Raw genomic sequence first — 14,412 nt, forward strand, 5'->3', positions numbered from 1 at the left:
GCCAGGGCTGGCCCCCGGCGGCGAGCTCGGGGCTCGCCTCGGGCCGGGCCGGGCCAGGGCTGCGGGCGCAGCTCCGGCTTTCCAGGCCGCACGGAGCCAGCCCGGTCCTGGCAGAGGGCGAGGCTTCGCGCGGCACCTACCAGCGGCGGGAGGAGTCGCCCCCGCCCCGGGCTGGATTCGGAGCCGGCGCCGCCGTGCACACGGGCTGCAATCCGCTCCGCGGCGCGGCCCCTTTAACGGGCTCGCGTCGGCACCAGCAGCCGCTTGTTGCGCTGCGCGCCGGTGACTGTCACATTGTGTCCAGCTCGCGGGCTGCCGAGCTCGCCGAGCCGCGGGGCGAGGCTCGCTGCTGCCGCGGCCGCTGCTCCAGCTCCGCTGGCTCCTGTGCATGAAGATGGCGGCGCCGATCGGCAGCAAGCCCGCACCCCTGGGCGCTCCCAGCAAGCCCGCCGGCCCCGAGCTGGATTTCAGGTCCGGAGCCCGCACGGAGGAATTGAATAAACTCATCCAGGAATTCACCAAGCACGACCAGCGGGAGTACGACGACCAGCGAGCCCTGGAGATCCACACGGCCAAAGACTTCATCTTCTCCATGCTCGGTGAGCGGGGGCGCGGGGGCAGAGCCGCCAGCCCGGGGGGGACCCCGAACCAGCCGAGGCTGGGGGACGGAGGGTGGGATTGGTTTGTTCCAGGTTGAGGGTTTTCCCCTCCTTTTTAAATTAAAATTCTCTTTCCTATCCCTCGTGTGGGTGCATGGCACACCTTCCTTCCTGGCTGTAGGTGTGCAAACACGCAGCTAGTGTGTGCCTGGCTCAGATGCACACTCGTGGCCTTGGGAGGGTGCGCTGGGGGTCAGGAGAGGCCACTCTGGCGCTCTCCGTTATTTATTTATTTATTTATTCATTCATGTGTAGAGACTAGTGATACATTTGCAGTTCAGGGGTCTAGTTGTAGCCAGATGGTTTAGTTGTTAGCACACCAGCACTCCCATGAGCTGTGTTTCTAGGCTTGGTTGCAAAACTTGTATCCTGTGGAAGGGACTGTGGCTGGGCTGGAGAATTCTAGTTTGCATGTAACTTTGATTCATCACAGGTGTGGGGATCCCTAAATGATGCTAAAACAAATGGCAACCGCCCCACTGCTCAAATCACCCATGCTCTTGGATGACAAAGAGTTAGCACAGATGATATGCAGAGTGACTAACGTTTGAACTCCACCTGCAGTACAGTCACTGATGAATATATACCCTGCGTTAGTTAAAAATTATTAATCTAAACAGAAACCTTTAACATAGAAAAGATCCTTTGTAATGGATCTTGACATCAAGCTTTCAGTTTTACATCAGCATCACAGACATTTTTTCATTAAAATAACAGAAGAGTGGAACATATATGTGGCAGGTTCAAAGTTTAATCTGATATTTAAGAGTCTGAGGTCAAGCCATTGAACTAGAGTGTAGGGTCAATAAATACCTCTGTGCTTCAAGATGTGTGTATTTCTTTCTTTCTCTCCAAAGCATGTATATAATGAAATAGGTAGCGCACACATGCATGTGCGGGGCTGCCCAGAATCAATTTATTAATAATTAACCTATACCGCATTTTGATATGAAAGCATGATGCTATCATATTCCAGAATCACTAACTGATCACTTCCTCTCTAGTCATAAATGTACAGTACTTATATTAAACAAGCGGCTACCTGCCGAACTCTGGTTATCTAGGATGACTAGCTGGTGGGTAATTGCTTGCTTTGGGATTCAGATAGTCAGTATATTTTCTTTTTCATGTAAGGTTGGAGAGGATGTAACTCACTAACTTTAGCTTGAGAACAAGAGCAAAGCGTTGAAATGTTTAATGGCACTGCTTATAATTGCAGATTATGTTTGTGTGTGGTGGGGGGGGTACTTTTTCCTTCTTCCTTTAAAACAACAACGAGAACCTTTCTGCATGGAATTCTGGTCCCACTGAAGTCAATGGGAGTCTTGCCATTCTCGCCAGTGAGGCCAGGGTTTCACCCACTATCACAATCTGACAAACCTCTCAGTTGGGATTTTGTGGGGAAAACATCAACAGGTAGAAATGAGCGACCGCCTCACAATAACTTGTCTGCAAAGCTCTTCGGTTTGTAAATAACTACACAGTATCTTTCCGAACTGCCAGGCAGTGCTGAAGAGAACACGGTATCATTTCTTTACCTGTAAGTCTCCCCTCCCCCATGCAGACATTGGGTGTGACGGTGGCACAACACCTTCTATTTCTTCCTAGCCATCCTGATGGCCAGCTGCTCAGAATAGATCAGGAACTCTTGGATACTTATACAAATTAACAAAGCTTCATGGCCCATATAATGCACAAGGGGGACTGCTTCAGCTGTAATTGTGGAGTCTGAAATATATCAGAATATACATCAGTCACTTCTGTCAGAATGCTGTGTGTACAAATCTGCAGGCTGAAGCATGCTGTTAGCATACTGACGTGGGGTTTGCACAGAAGCGATGTTCTCTCATACGTCATGTCGGGCAGGTTTTGCTTGAGTCAAAATTAAACCACTTCCAGTGGAAGGAATCTTGCCAGAGAAAGGAGCTCAGGCCCAGGCCCAGGCCCCGTGGAGGAATACCCTCTCTCACTGGTATTTAAAAGGTTAAGTTTCTTGCTCCTTGTCTCGTACCCTTTTTCTCCCTAGCTATTGGACAGCTGAGCACTGGAAGAGTTAATGAACTGCTATTCTGCTACCTCAGACCTGGTACCGTGGTCCCAACAGCTCGTGTCCCCAAATGTAGGGAAGATGTTCGTAGCTGCAACCTTATGACTCTGACCTAGATGGAGCTGGTGTTTGTTTATATGGTTGTTTGGATTGTGGTAGCACAAGTAGGCACTCTCCCAAAGAGCTCACAGTCCTGTTAATACCGGAGCACTGAAAGTACGCGTGCCGGGGAGCCCCTACTGGATACGTTTCCCTGTTTATGCTAAGCGTCACTTGAGGTTTGTTTGAAGTTTAGCTGTGTGGTTGTGTTCTCTGTCTGTTAATGATGGAGATGGATGGGGCTTGCATAATTAGGGTCCTAATGGAGAAAATTGGGGAGGAAGAATGGTCTTGTACTGTCAGGACTTTGGAGATCGGGGTCTAACTTTTAGCTCTGCCACTGACTTCTGTGAGACCTTGGACAAGATGCTCATACTCGCTCTCAGTTCTCTGCCGGTAGGATGAGGAAAGCAGTAGTTCCCAACCTCATGGTGCTGCTGTGATGATGAATTCCAAGCGCCTGACGAGTGTCATGGATACTGTTGTGATGGCGACCATATCAGTATCTAGATAAAATAGTCCTATTGGGGTCTCCATCCAAGGCAGGACTGTTCCCTCTTTCTCAGGCCTGGAAGCCCAGAGAGGAATTAGCTGTGTATCAAGGAAGATTCTACGCAAAGCGTTTAGAACAAAAGAAGAACTGAACTGCTCTGGCAAATGTAGGAGGCAGCGATAGCTGCAACTCTGGCTGTTCATGATGCACAGATGTGCTGTGAAATTTTAAAAACATACACTGGGCTCTTAGGAATAGGAGCACTGAGTACTAAACTGACCTCTGAAATTCCCGGCGCTGCTGCTGCCTCAAACTAGTCTGTGGTTTCTCTCTTCGGGGTCCTGACTCTTGGATTCTTTTCTTTTCAGGGGTGCTAACAGCCTTAAGGGAATCTGTAACTGTTCCTTTGTTCCAGGTGGGCTCAGGCTTGCTTATAGCCATATAGAGAAGGGGGGTGGGGGTTATTCATCTTGATCCTTTAGTGAGACCATTTTCACAAACCTCCACTGTTTTGCTTGTTACGTAAATAGGTCTAATCTCCACAGGAGTCTCCACAGGAGGGAAGGGACAAAACCTCAGCTCCACACAACCTTTTCGTGGGTGTGCAAGTCCAAACATTGCAGCCTGAGTCCATTGACAATCTCACGGGCGTTCTAAAGGGTGGTAGTTGTTCTGTCCTCTGACACTGGGCAGGCAGTGGAGTGGGTAAGATTTTCCAAAGCAGCTGATGAGTTTGCAGTGACTTTCCATGAGACCTTTGGCCTTGTCTACATTTACAAGGGCTTGCTGGGATAGATGTACTGGGGGAGCTATACCAGAAAACCTCCCCAGGGGGAAGAGAGCTTATCCATGTGAAAGGACACTCCTGCTGGTGTGACTGCAGCTGCACTAGGGCTCTTGTTGGCATAGTGATATTGGTTAGGCTGGTGGTCTTGCTGCACCCTGTGGTCCTGTCCCCCCACTCGCTTCTAACAGGCACAGCTATGCCAGTAAAATTGTCTTGTGTAGATGAGGCCTTAGGCTCCAAGACACTTCTGTTAGAGGCTCCTGGAAATGTTATCCACTGTCTGTGGTAGGTGGAGAGAGACTTTGATTCTGGTGCTGTACCAAGGAGCAGAAATTTTACATGAGTGGAATGATCTCTCTTGCAAGAGAGGCCAGTCACGACAGGAGCCTCCTTGCTGATGCGCCCCAGTGCTGTTGCATACGTACCACACAGCTGTTAAGAACAACCTTATTCTGCATTGCAGTATCCTTCGACTCTGGCTTTTGCTGGGTCCCTCTCCCTGCAGGCCATGAGTGTCTGGGTTTATATTTGAGGCTCTGCCTTGGGTGCAGAAAATGGTAGCTATCTCAATGCAAAATCCTTATGGAAACAAGGCATAGGTAGCTCATACCACGATGTAGCTAGTTGAATTCAACCCTGTCCTTATGGCACCCTCTCCCCCCCCACCCCCCAGCGGAGACTACTGGGATGTGGCTAGTCAAGGTTTAAAAGCTGTGCCTTAGAATCATAGAATGTCAGGGTTGGAAGGGACCTCAGGCGGTCATCTAGTCCAGTGTTTCTCAAACTGAGGTCACCGCTTGTGTAGGGAAAGCCCCTGGCGGGCCGGACCAGTTTGTTTACCTGTCCCGTCTGCAGGTCCAGCCAATTGCAGCTCCCGCTGGCCGCGGTTCGCTGTTCCAGGCCAATGGGAGCTGCTGGAATCAGCATGGGCCGAGGGACTTACTGGCCACTGCTTCCCGCAGCCCCCATTGGCCTGCAGCGGCAAACTGCGGCCGGGGGAGCCGCGATCATCCGGACCACCAGGGGCTTTCCCTACACAAGCGGTGACCCCAGTTTGAGAAACACTGATCTAGTCCAACCCCCTGCTCGAAGCAGGACCAATCCACAGACAGATTTTTGCCCCAGATCCCTCAATGGCCCCCTCAAGGATTGAACTCAACTCTGGGTTTAGCAGGCCAGTGCTCCAACCACTGAGCTATCCCTCCCCTGCTTGTCTCCTTTATCTCAGTATAAACCCCCCCACCTTTTGTGCAGTGAAGTCAGCCTGAGAAGCTTTGTCCAAACTGCCTCTGAGACAGTTGAGCGAATGAGCTGGAGAAGTCACTCAACTACTATTTTGAAAGGTTAGGTGGTGACACAGGCTGTTTAGTTTGATAGCTAAGAACATGTCTTCCGGGCACACACATTCTCAAGGCAGGATTGTCAAGAACTTGCCCAACACCCGTTCTTAAAGGCTGGGAAATATTTGTAAAGGATTTGGGGAATGCTTGCCAAGCCCAATTATGCTTTAAATGCAATTTATAATTATGTTCCTACAGAAGGATGGTAACTAGGATACATGAATTGTTTTTTTTTCTTCCACATGACTTTGCATGAACGCCTAGCGCGAAAGCAGTGTAAACAAGACAGATGCGACTACCAGACTTGGAATATTTCTAGCCTGGAATCAAGTTGTTCAGCTTTCTCTTAGCCAGCTGATTAGTTTTATTTAGCAGTTCAAAATCAAAGTGGAAGCAGAAATGAGGAGCAATGACACAAGTGGTAGAGTTGCTTAGGAAGGGGAGTTAAACTTTGCAATTCTAGGAAACGCCTCCTCTGGAAGATTGTTTTTCTCCAGTGTTTCTAGGAAAGCTCTGAAGCATAATGGGCATTTCTGGGGGCTCTGCTCCGCAGCGCAGCAGTCATTTCTCTTGTTAATCACTGCAGAGGACATCTTTGATTTAATTCTAGCTTTGAAGGTTTGCTTTTCACTCATTCAGACACATGCCATGTTTCTGCTGGTCCCTACAAGATCTGTCCACGTGCAGGGTTTCCTTCGGGGTCCATGCCTATAGTCTCACCCCACTTCAGAAGTATTTTACAATCAGAAAATGGGGCTCTAACCAAATTGCAGCTTGTTTGTCATAGAATTGTAGAACTGGAAGGGACCTCGAGAGGTCATCTAGTCCAGTCCCCTGCACTCTTGACAGGACTAAGTCATCATATTTATCAAGTGACCACAACCAGAATTGTCTGTCCCTGCTCAGGCTCTCAAGCCCCCAAACATGGGGGAGGACTGGGTAATATGAAAGGCAGATTTGAACAAAACTTACTTTTAACTTTGCAGACACCAAACCTCTGCTGGTTTTCCCTGTCACTGAACACTGTACCAAGTCCACGGACAAGTGGTATCTAAGCTGTGTCTAAATCTTGACGATTCTGTCTGCATAACATCTCTGAGGCCTTGTCTACACTATAGGGCAAAGCCGATCTAAGCTATGCAATTTGAGTTATGTGAACAGTGTAACTCAAGTCGACGTAGCTTAGAACTTTTTATTGGGGGGTCCACGCTATGTGATGTCAACGGGAGATGCACTCCTGTTGACTCCCCTTACTCTTCTTGATCTTCACTAGACTTTCTAAATCGACTGCTGATGCATTGATCGCCACGCATCGATCTCCCAGTAAGTGTAGACAAGCCCTAAGATACAGCCTTTACTGTCAACCCACACAGCTAAATCTCCTTGTTCAGCCTCTCATCTCCTGTCTTAATTACCACAACATCCTTTTCTCTGGCCTTGACAAATGCAGTCTTGCCCAGCTCATCCATTCAGAATGCAGCTGCAAAGATCACTTCCGAAGCTTATGGCTTTGAGCATGTCACCCACTTGTTAAATTTTCAAGCAAGCACCATAATGTTTTCTCTCATGTTGACCTGCAAGCTGGTGAGGTGCTCCCTGTTAACATCCACAAAGCCATTCCTAATATCTGATTTGTGTCCAATGCCCCTCTGCTATGTACATCGGCCAAACTGGACAGTTCCTATGGAAAAGGATAAATGGACACAAATCAGATATTAGGAATGACAATATACAAAAACTTGTAGGAGAACACCTCAATCTCCCTGGACAGACAATAGCAGACCTTAAGGTGGCCATCCTGCAGCAAAAAACTTCAGGACCAGACTTTAAAGAGAAGCTGCTGGGCTCCAGTTCATCTGCAAATTTGACACCATCAGCTCAGGATGAAAGAAAGACTGTGAATGGCTTGCCAATTACAAAAGCAGTTTCTCCTCCCTTGGTTTTCATACCTCAACTGCTAGAAGAGGGCCTCATCCTCCCTGATTGAACTAACCTCGTTATCTTTAGCCTGCTTCTTGTTGCATATATATACCTGCCCTTGGAAATTTCCACTACATGCATCCGACGAAGTGGGTATTCACCCACGAAAGCTCATGCTCCAAAACGTCTGTTAGTCTATAAGGTGCCACAGGACTCTTTGCTGCTTTCTGAACTGGATAGTTCCTGTGGATGCAAAGGCTGCAGGTTTTAATAATAAAAATCTATTGTTACCTTAACATACCAGTAACAGAGATGTGGGGGTTGCTGCTTGTCTGCTAGTGCAACTTGTAACCTGGTTTCTTCCAGGCCTTCAGAATAATTCTTCCAGCAGCGGCTGCTGTTCTGACTGGTGGATGATGGCATGGATTGTGCTCTCGTTAACGGACAAACTCCACAGCTTCCTCTTTCATCTGTGCTGCTCTGAGGTGTGGCTTTTGATTGCACATGGCAAGCTGTTCTGCAGTGCAGAGTGGGCAACCGTATCCTGGCCCTCCGTTCAGACTTCTGATGTGCGGGTCTCTATGTGCAGCAATAGCCAGCTTTCCTGGCCCGATCCCTGCACGATCTCCACTCCTTTGGATGCATCCTCTCTCATTTTCAAGAACCCTTTCAGTGGATCTTCTCTCTCAGATAGTCTTCTGCAGTAGCTTAAATTAGAAGGAACAAACCTTCCTTGAACTGACTTGTTAAACGTGTGTCAAAGGTACTCTTGATGCTAAGTACAGTACAGTGGTCTTATTAACGTGCTGCCTTTCGTCCGTCAGACAGTATGCTTTAGTCTAATTTAGAGCATTAATTAGAATTCAGTTCATGCACTTTGTGCTGATTGGGCTGGTGCGGAAAGTACAGTGTTCTGAATGAGGGGTGATTACTAATGTTAAGGTGCAGAAACCACGAGGCTGGGATCTGGGCTAGCTTTTCTTCCCTCCTGCTCCTTTCCGGGCCTTTTTGGAGAGGAGGCTGCTAATAGTGCTGTGCTGCGTGGCTTCTGGGCATAGAACAGTAGAGACTGATGAATTTGAATCACAGCCTCATGGACTGGGAATCGTCAGACCTGGGTTCGGTTTCCTACCCTACCCTAGTTGGGCAAGTGCCTGAATCTACTGACTTTCAATGGGATTGAGGCATTTTTGGAAAATTTACCTCTCTGTGACTCAATTCCCAGTCTGTAAAATGGGGATAATAATTCTTCCTCTACTTGTGCAACCTGTTTGGTTTGGTAGTGTCGGGCTGGCTTTCTGTGTCTGTGTCTGGCCTACTGCCAGGACTGTCATCTTGGTTGGGGTCTCTGTGGGCTGTGGTAATGTCAGAAATGAGGTGTAACTGCAGGAATATGACAGTTGTGGCCCAGAACTGCTAGTGACCGTGTTCCAGGCAATGTTAAAAGGGAATAACATTTTGAAGACTAAGATCATGACCTTTCAGAAGAGTACTTCAGTTTGCTGTAGTATTCGTCTAAAATACAGCAACTCAGGGTGCATTGCTGCAGGTCTTGAGCGGTAGGATGCTGTAGGGCAGTTCTTTCTGCTAAGGCTGTGCTGAGGCCATATCTGGGATAGGGCATGCAATACTGACCAGCAAGCTTCAGAAAGGATTCAAACAGACACTGTGGAAAGGTACAGATGCGCCCTCCTTGTGTGCTGATCAAGCGGCTTGGCCTCAGAGAGAGGTTTAAAGTGACCTACTTGTTAAGGTCTAGCAAATAATTCCCAAAGCTCCTTACAAACTACAGTTGAAAGTAAAGTCCTGGCTTCTGCCAGAGCTGGTGTGGAATGTGTGGTCCAAGCTCACAGAGCAGCAGGGTGCAGCAGTCTGGGACAGAAAGTGACAACTGTCATATATTGTTGAAACCACAGATATCGGTGGGGGTAACCCAAGGACCTAGGAAAGAGTTTAATCACACTGTGTGACACACACGCAGCCTGGGGTGGTGATTTGAGATATGAAAAGAGAAGTAGTTGGATGTAGGATTTTTCCTTTCCCAAGTGCATCATGCTAAGTGGAATACTTCCACTCCTTGGGCACTCATGAGTGAAAGTTAGCTTGTCCAGAATAGCTGAGTGTGTACAGAATATTGTTGCTGGATGCAGCTACTGGGAAGTACAACATATATTCCTGCTACAAAGCAGGAGAGCTTGAACTGAAATGCTAGCCCGTGTGCTTTCGTTCTAAAATGTCTCTTGTCTTAGACCATGTCTACATAGCAATATCGATGCAGCTGTGCCACTGTAAGATCGCTCGTGTAGACGCTCCATGCTGGCGGGAGAGCTCTCCTGCCAACGTAGCGCTGTCCGCACCAATGCTTCTGTCGGTGTAACTTTTATGTCGCTCAGTGTTATGTCGCTCAGTGTTGGGGGGTTTCATACCCTTGAGCGACATAAGTTATACTGACAGAAGTGGTAGTGTAGACATGGCCTTAGCTTTTCCATGCGTATGGTGGGACCTTTTGAGATTGTGCTAAGAACTGACCTTGAGGGAAGAAGGTTAGTCAGTGTGTCTCTGTATAGAAAGTTCGTGATTGTAAGGAAGGAATAATTAGCAATCATAGTCTCAAAGGTTAAGACAAACACAATTAACTTCTCTGCTTCACTTCTGCCCCTTAAATGACTGCTTTTTGGAGCAGCTAGTCCTGGAACCCACAAGAGGAGAGCCGATTCTTGATATAGTCCTATGTTGAGCACAGGATCTGGTCCAAGAGGTTAATATAGCTGGACCGCTTGGTAATAGTGACCATAATATAATTAAATTAACATCCTGTGGCAGGGAAAACATCATAGCAGCCCAACACTGTAGCATTTAATTTCAGAAAGAGGAACTACACAAAAATGAGGTTAGTTAAACAGAAATAAGTAGGTACAGCACCAGAAGTGAAATCCTTGCAAGCTGCGTGGAAACCGTATAAAGACACCATAATAGAGTCTCAACTTAAATATATACCCCAAGTTAAAAAACATAGTAAGAGAACCAAAAAAAAGTGCCACTGTCGCTAAACAACAAAGCAAAAGAAGCAGTGAGAGGCAAAAAGGAATCCTTTAAAAAGTGTAAGTTAAATCCTAGTGAGGAAAATAGAAAGCATAAACTCTGGCAAATGAAGTGTAAAAGTGTAATTAGGAAGGTCAAAAAAGAATTTGAAGAACAGTTAGCCAAAGACTCAAAAAATTTAATAGCAGATTTTTTTCTTTTTAAGTACATCAGAAGCAGGTAGCCTGCTAAACAGCCAGTGGGGCCACTAGACAATCGAGATGCTAAAGGAGCACTCAAGGATGACAAGGTAATTGTGGAAAAACTAAATAAATTCTTTGCATTGGTCTTCATGGCTGAGGGTGTGAGAGAGATTCCCAAACCTGACCCGTTCTTTTTAGGTGCCAAATCTGAGGAACTGTCCCAGATTGTGGTGCCATTAGAGGAGGTTTTGGAACAAATTGACAAACTAAACAATCATGAGGACCAGATGGTATTCACCCCAGAGTTTTGAAGGAATTCAAATGTGAAATTGCAGAACTACTAACTGTAGTTTGTAACTTATCATTTAAATAAGCTTCTACATCAAATGACTGTAGCATAGCTAATGTGATGCCAATTTTTAAAAAGGGCTCCCAGAGGTGATCCTGGCAATTACAGGCTGGTAAGCCTGACTTCAGTACCAGGCAAACTGATTGAAACTATAGTAAAGAAGAGAATTGTCAGACACATAGATGAACATAATTTGTTGGAGAAGAGTCAACGTGGTTTTTGTAAAGGGAAATCATGCCTCACCAATCTACTAAAATTCTTTGAGGGGGTCAACAAGTATGTATGTGGACAAGGCAGATCCAGTGGATATAGTGTACTTAAATTTTCAGAAAGCTTTTGACAAGGTCCCTCACCAAAGGCTCTTAAGTAAAGTAAGCTGTCACGGGATAAGAGGGAATGTTCTCTCATGGATTGGTAACTGGTTAAAATATAAGAAACAAAGGATAGGAATAAATGGTCAGTTTTCAGAATGGAGAAAGGTAAATAGGGGTGTCCCCCATGGGTCTGTACTGGGACTGGTCCTGTTCAACATATTCATAAATGATCTGGAAAAAGGGGTGAACAGTGAGGTGGCAAAATTTAGTTAACTCAAGATAGTTAAGTTCTAGGCAGACTGTGAATAGCTACAAAAGGATCTCTCAGAACTGGATGACTGGGTAACAAAATAGCAGGTGAAATTCAATGTTGATAAAGTAATGCAGATTAGAAAACACAACCCCAACTATACATGTAAAATATTGGGGTCTAAATTAGCTGTTACCACTCAGGAAAGAAATTTTGAAGTCATTGTGGATAGTTCAGCTGCTACCACTGAGGACCGTCTAGATCCATCCTCTTTGGAACCCCTCCTTCAGGTAGTTGAAGGCTGCTATCAAATCCCCCCTCACTCTTCTCTTCTGCAGACTAAATAAGGCCAGTTCCCTCAGCCTCACCCAGCCCCCTGATCATTTCTGTTGCCCTCCTATCCAGCTTCTCATCCACTGTAATCCCCAAGTCCTTTTCTGCAGAACTGCTGCCTAGCCAATTGGTCCCCAGCCTGTAGCAGTGCATGGGATTTTTCTGTCCTTAGTGCAGGACTCTGCAGTTGTCCTTGTTGAAACTCATCAGATTTATTTTAGCCCAATCCTCCAATTTGCTAGGTCACTCTGGACCGTATCCCTACCCTCCAGTGTATCTACCTCTCCAGCTTAGTGTCATCTGCAAACTTGCTGAGGGTGCAATCCATCCCATTATCCTGATCATTAATGAAGATGTTGAACAATGTTGGGAATCATTAAGAAAGGAATAGATAATAAGACAGAAAAATCATATTGCCTCTGTATAAATCCATAGCATGCCCACATCTTTAATATTGCATGCCGAAGTGGTCACCGTATCTCAAAAAAGATATATTGGAAAAGGTTCAGAAGAGGACAACAAAAATGATTAGGGGTATGGAACGGCTGCCATATGAGGAGAGATTAATAAGACTTGGACTTTTCAGCTTTGAAAAGAGACAACTAAGGGGGGATATGATAGAGGTCTATAAAGTAATGAATGGTGTGGAGAAAGTGAATAAGAAAGTGTTATTTACTCCTTCTCATAACACAAGACCTAGGGGTCACCAAATGAAATCAATAGGCAGCAGGTTTAAAACAAACAGAAGGAAATATTTTTTCACACAACGCACAGTCAACCTGTGGAACTCTTTGCCAGAGGATGTTGTGAAGGCCAAGACTATAACGGGGTTCAGAAATGAACTAGATAAGTTCATGGAGGATAGGTTCATCAACGGCTATTAGCCAGGATGGGCAGGGATGGTGTCTCTAGCCTCTATTTTCCAGAGGCTGGGAATGGGCGACGGGATGGATCACTTGGTGATCCCCTGTTCTGTTCATTCCTTCTGGGGCACATGGCATTGGCCACTGTTGGTAGACAGGATACTGGGCTGGATGGACCTTTGGTCTGACCCAGTTTGACCGTTCTTATGGTTGTACATAAAACTTGCATTTAGAGCTGCCTTTGGTTCTGAAACATGAGGCGGTGTTTGGAGATGCTTCAGATTTTTTTTTTTTGAGTGCCTTAATTAAATCTGTAACTTAGACGAGCCGGAGAGCTGCATTTGCTGTCATTTTATGATGTAATGATGTAATCCGTTGTGACACGTCACTGCTGAGTGTCAAAGTCGATAACTCTAATCTCCATCCTTGGCTCAGTGGCAGGACCTGAACTACAGGGCTTTTTTCAGGAACCTGCAAACTCTCAGGTATGCTGTGAGATTGACGTCCTTAAACTTGTGCTGCTGCTGCTGACTGAATTTCTCTACAACCACAGCCCAGTGCATTGAAGAATCTGGAGTTTACAGCAAAGAAGAAAGAAGTAATTGAGTGCAAATTAAGTAGGACTTTGTATTTGGGAAATGCCTTAATCTCCTTTTAAATGCACTTCATTTGCCAACATTCAGAGTTATGCCATTTCTGTGGCTCAAGGGTGTCTGAATTCGCCTCTCTTCCTTTCTTACATTTCTTACAACCACCTCTATTAGACCTGCACATTGGGATAATTGTTGTGCTGCTTCCAGTTTTTTAATTGCTGAAATATTAGAACTTAGACTCGCTATTCTGTCTGTACAGATCGTCAGTGTGGTGAATCACTGCTATTCAAGACTCAAGTAGCTTTTAATAACTTCATATTGCTTGCCATGCACAAAGAGGTGTTTGCATTTATATGGGGAGACAGGTGTGGACTGGCATTCCAACCTCTCTTCAGTCCTCTTTCCCAACTGAGCAGTAGTCTACTTCCCAAATCTTCCTTTCATTGGCTGTGCATAGGGCAGTTTTTATAGACTTGTAGGTATCCCTCTGCTCACTGGGCCAAACCTGTAGTTTATGAGGAGGCGCTGCCTGCAGACGTCTTCTAGCCACATGCTAAATGACTTCTAGATTAGAGACAATAACAATAAAGAACGCAAGTCTGAGTGCAGGTTGTACAAGCTGCAGCAACTCGGAGAACTAGATAACTACTTTCGCTGCATGTAGAGGTCTCAGAAACTTAACAGCACAGTACACAGAAAACAAAGGCATGAGAATTTCATAGCGTTCATCTATCAGAGGGAAGAATTTCACTTGATTATTATATTTTTTTAGAGAAACTTGATCAGAATCGCTCATTAAAGTGTTCAGGTCCTTGATGCTGCATTTCTAATGCAAGTCAGATTCCCTAGTGGCCGTTGTGGATGTAAAGGTTTCATAAAAGCATGTTCCCACTAAATGTATCGTTTTGGGAATGCATACACTCTTAGGGTGTCTGCCCCTGGACATTGCAGCACTGCCAACCCCAAACAGTTACAAATCAGAAGTCAACCCCCAAAATCATGTGGGTTTTTGTTTTGTTTTGTTTTTTAAAAAGGCAGGTATCTTATTTGCCTTCTGGCTTTTGAGCTTTTAGGGTGTAGTTGGGTTATGTCTTCAAACTTTAGAATTAGCAAACATGAGCATTAGAATTGTCTTTTTAAG

At 45.9% G+C, this 14,412-nt stretch overlaps 1 protein-coding gene across 1 annotated transcript in view; it reads left to right on the plus strand.

The window, feature by feature from the left end:
- The first annotated feature begins 348 nt into the window (after positions 1–348).
- MB21D2 (Mab-21 domain containing 2) overlaps positions 349–14,412 on the plus strand; it is an 80,978-nt gene continuing 66,914 nt past the window's right edge. The window contains exon 1 of the mRNA XM_030576182.1: positions 349–599. Coding sequence (XP_030432042.1) covers positions 389–599 — 211 coding nt within the window. The 5' untranslated portion in view covers positions 349–388. The remainder of the gene's footprint in view (positions 600–14,412) is intronic.

Source organism: Gopherus evgoodei, chromosome 9, assembly GCF_007399415.2.
Source record: "Gopherus evgoodei ecotype Sinaloan lineage chromosome 9, rGopEvg1_v1.p, whole genome shotgun sequence".
In the NCBI taxonomy this organism is placed as follows: domain Eukaryota; kingdom Metazoa; phylum Chordata; order Testudines; family Testudinidae; genus Gopherus; species Gopherus evgoodei.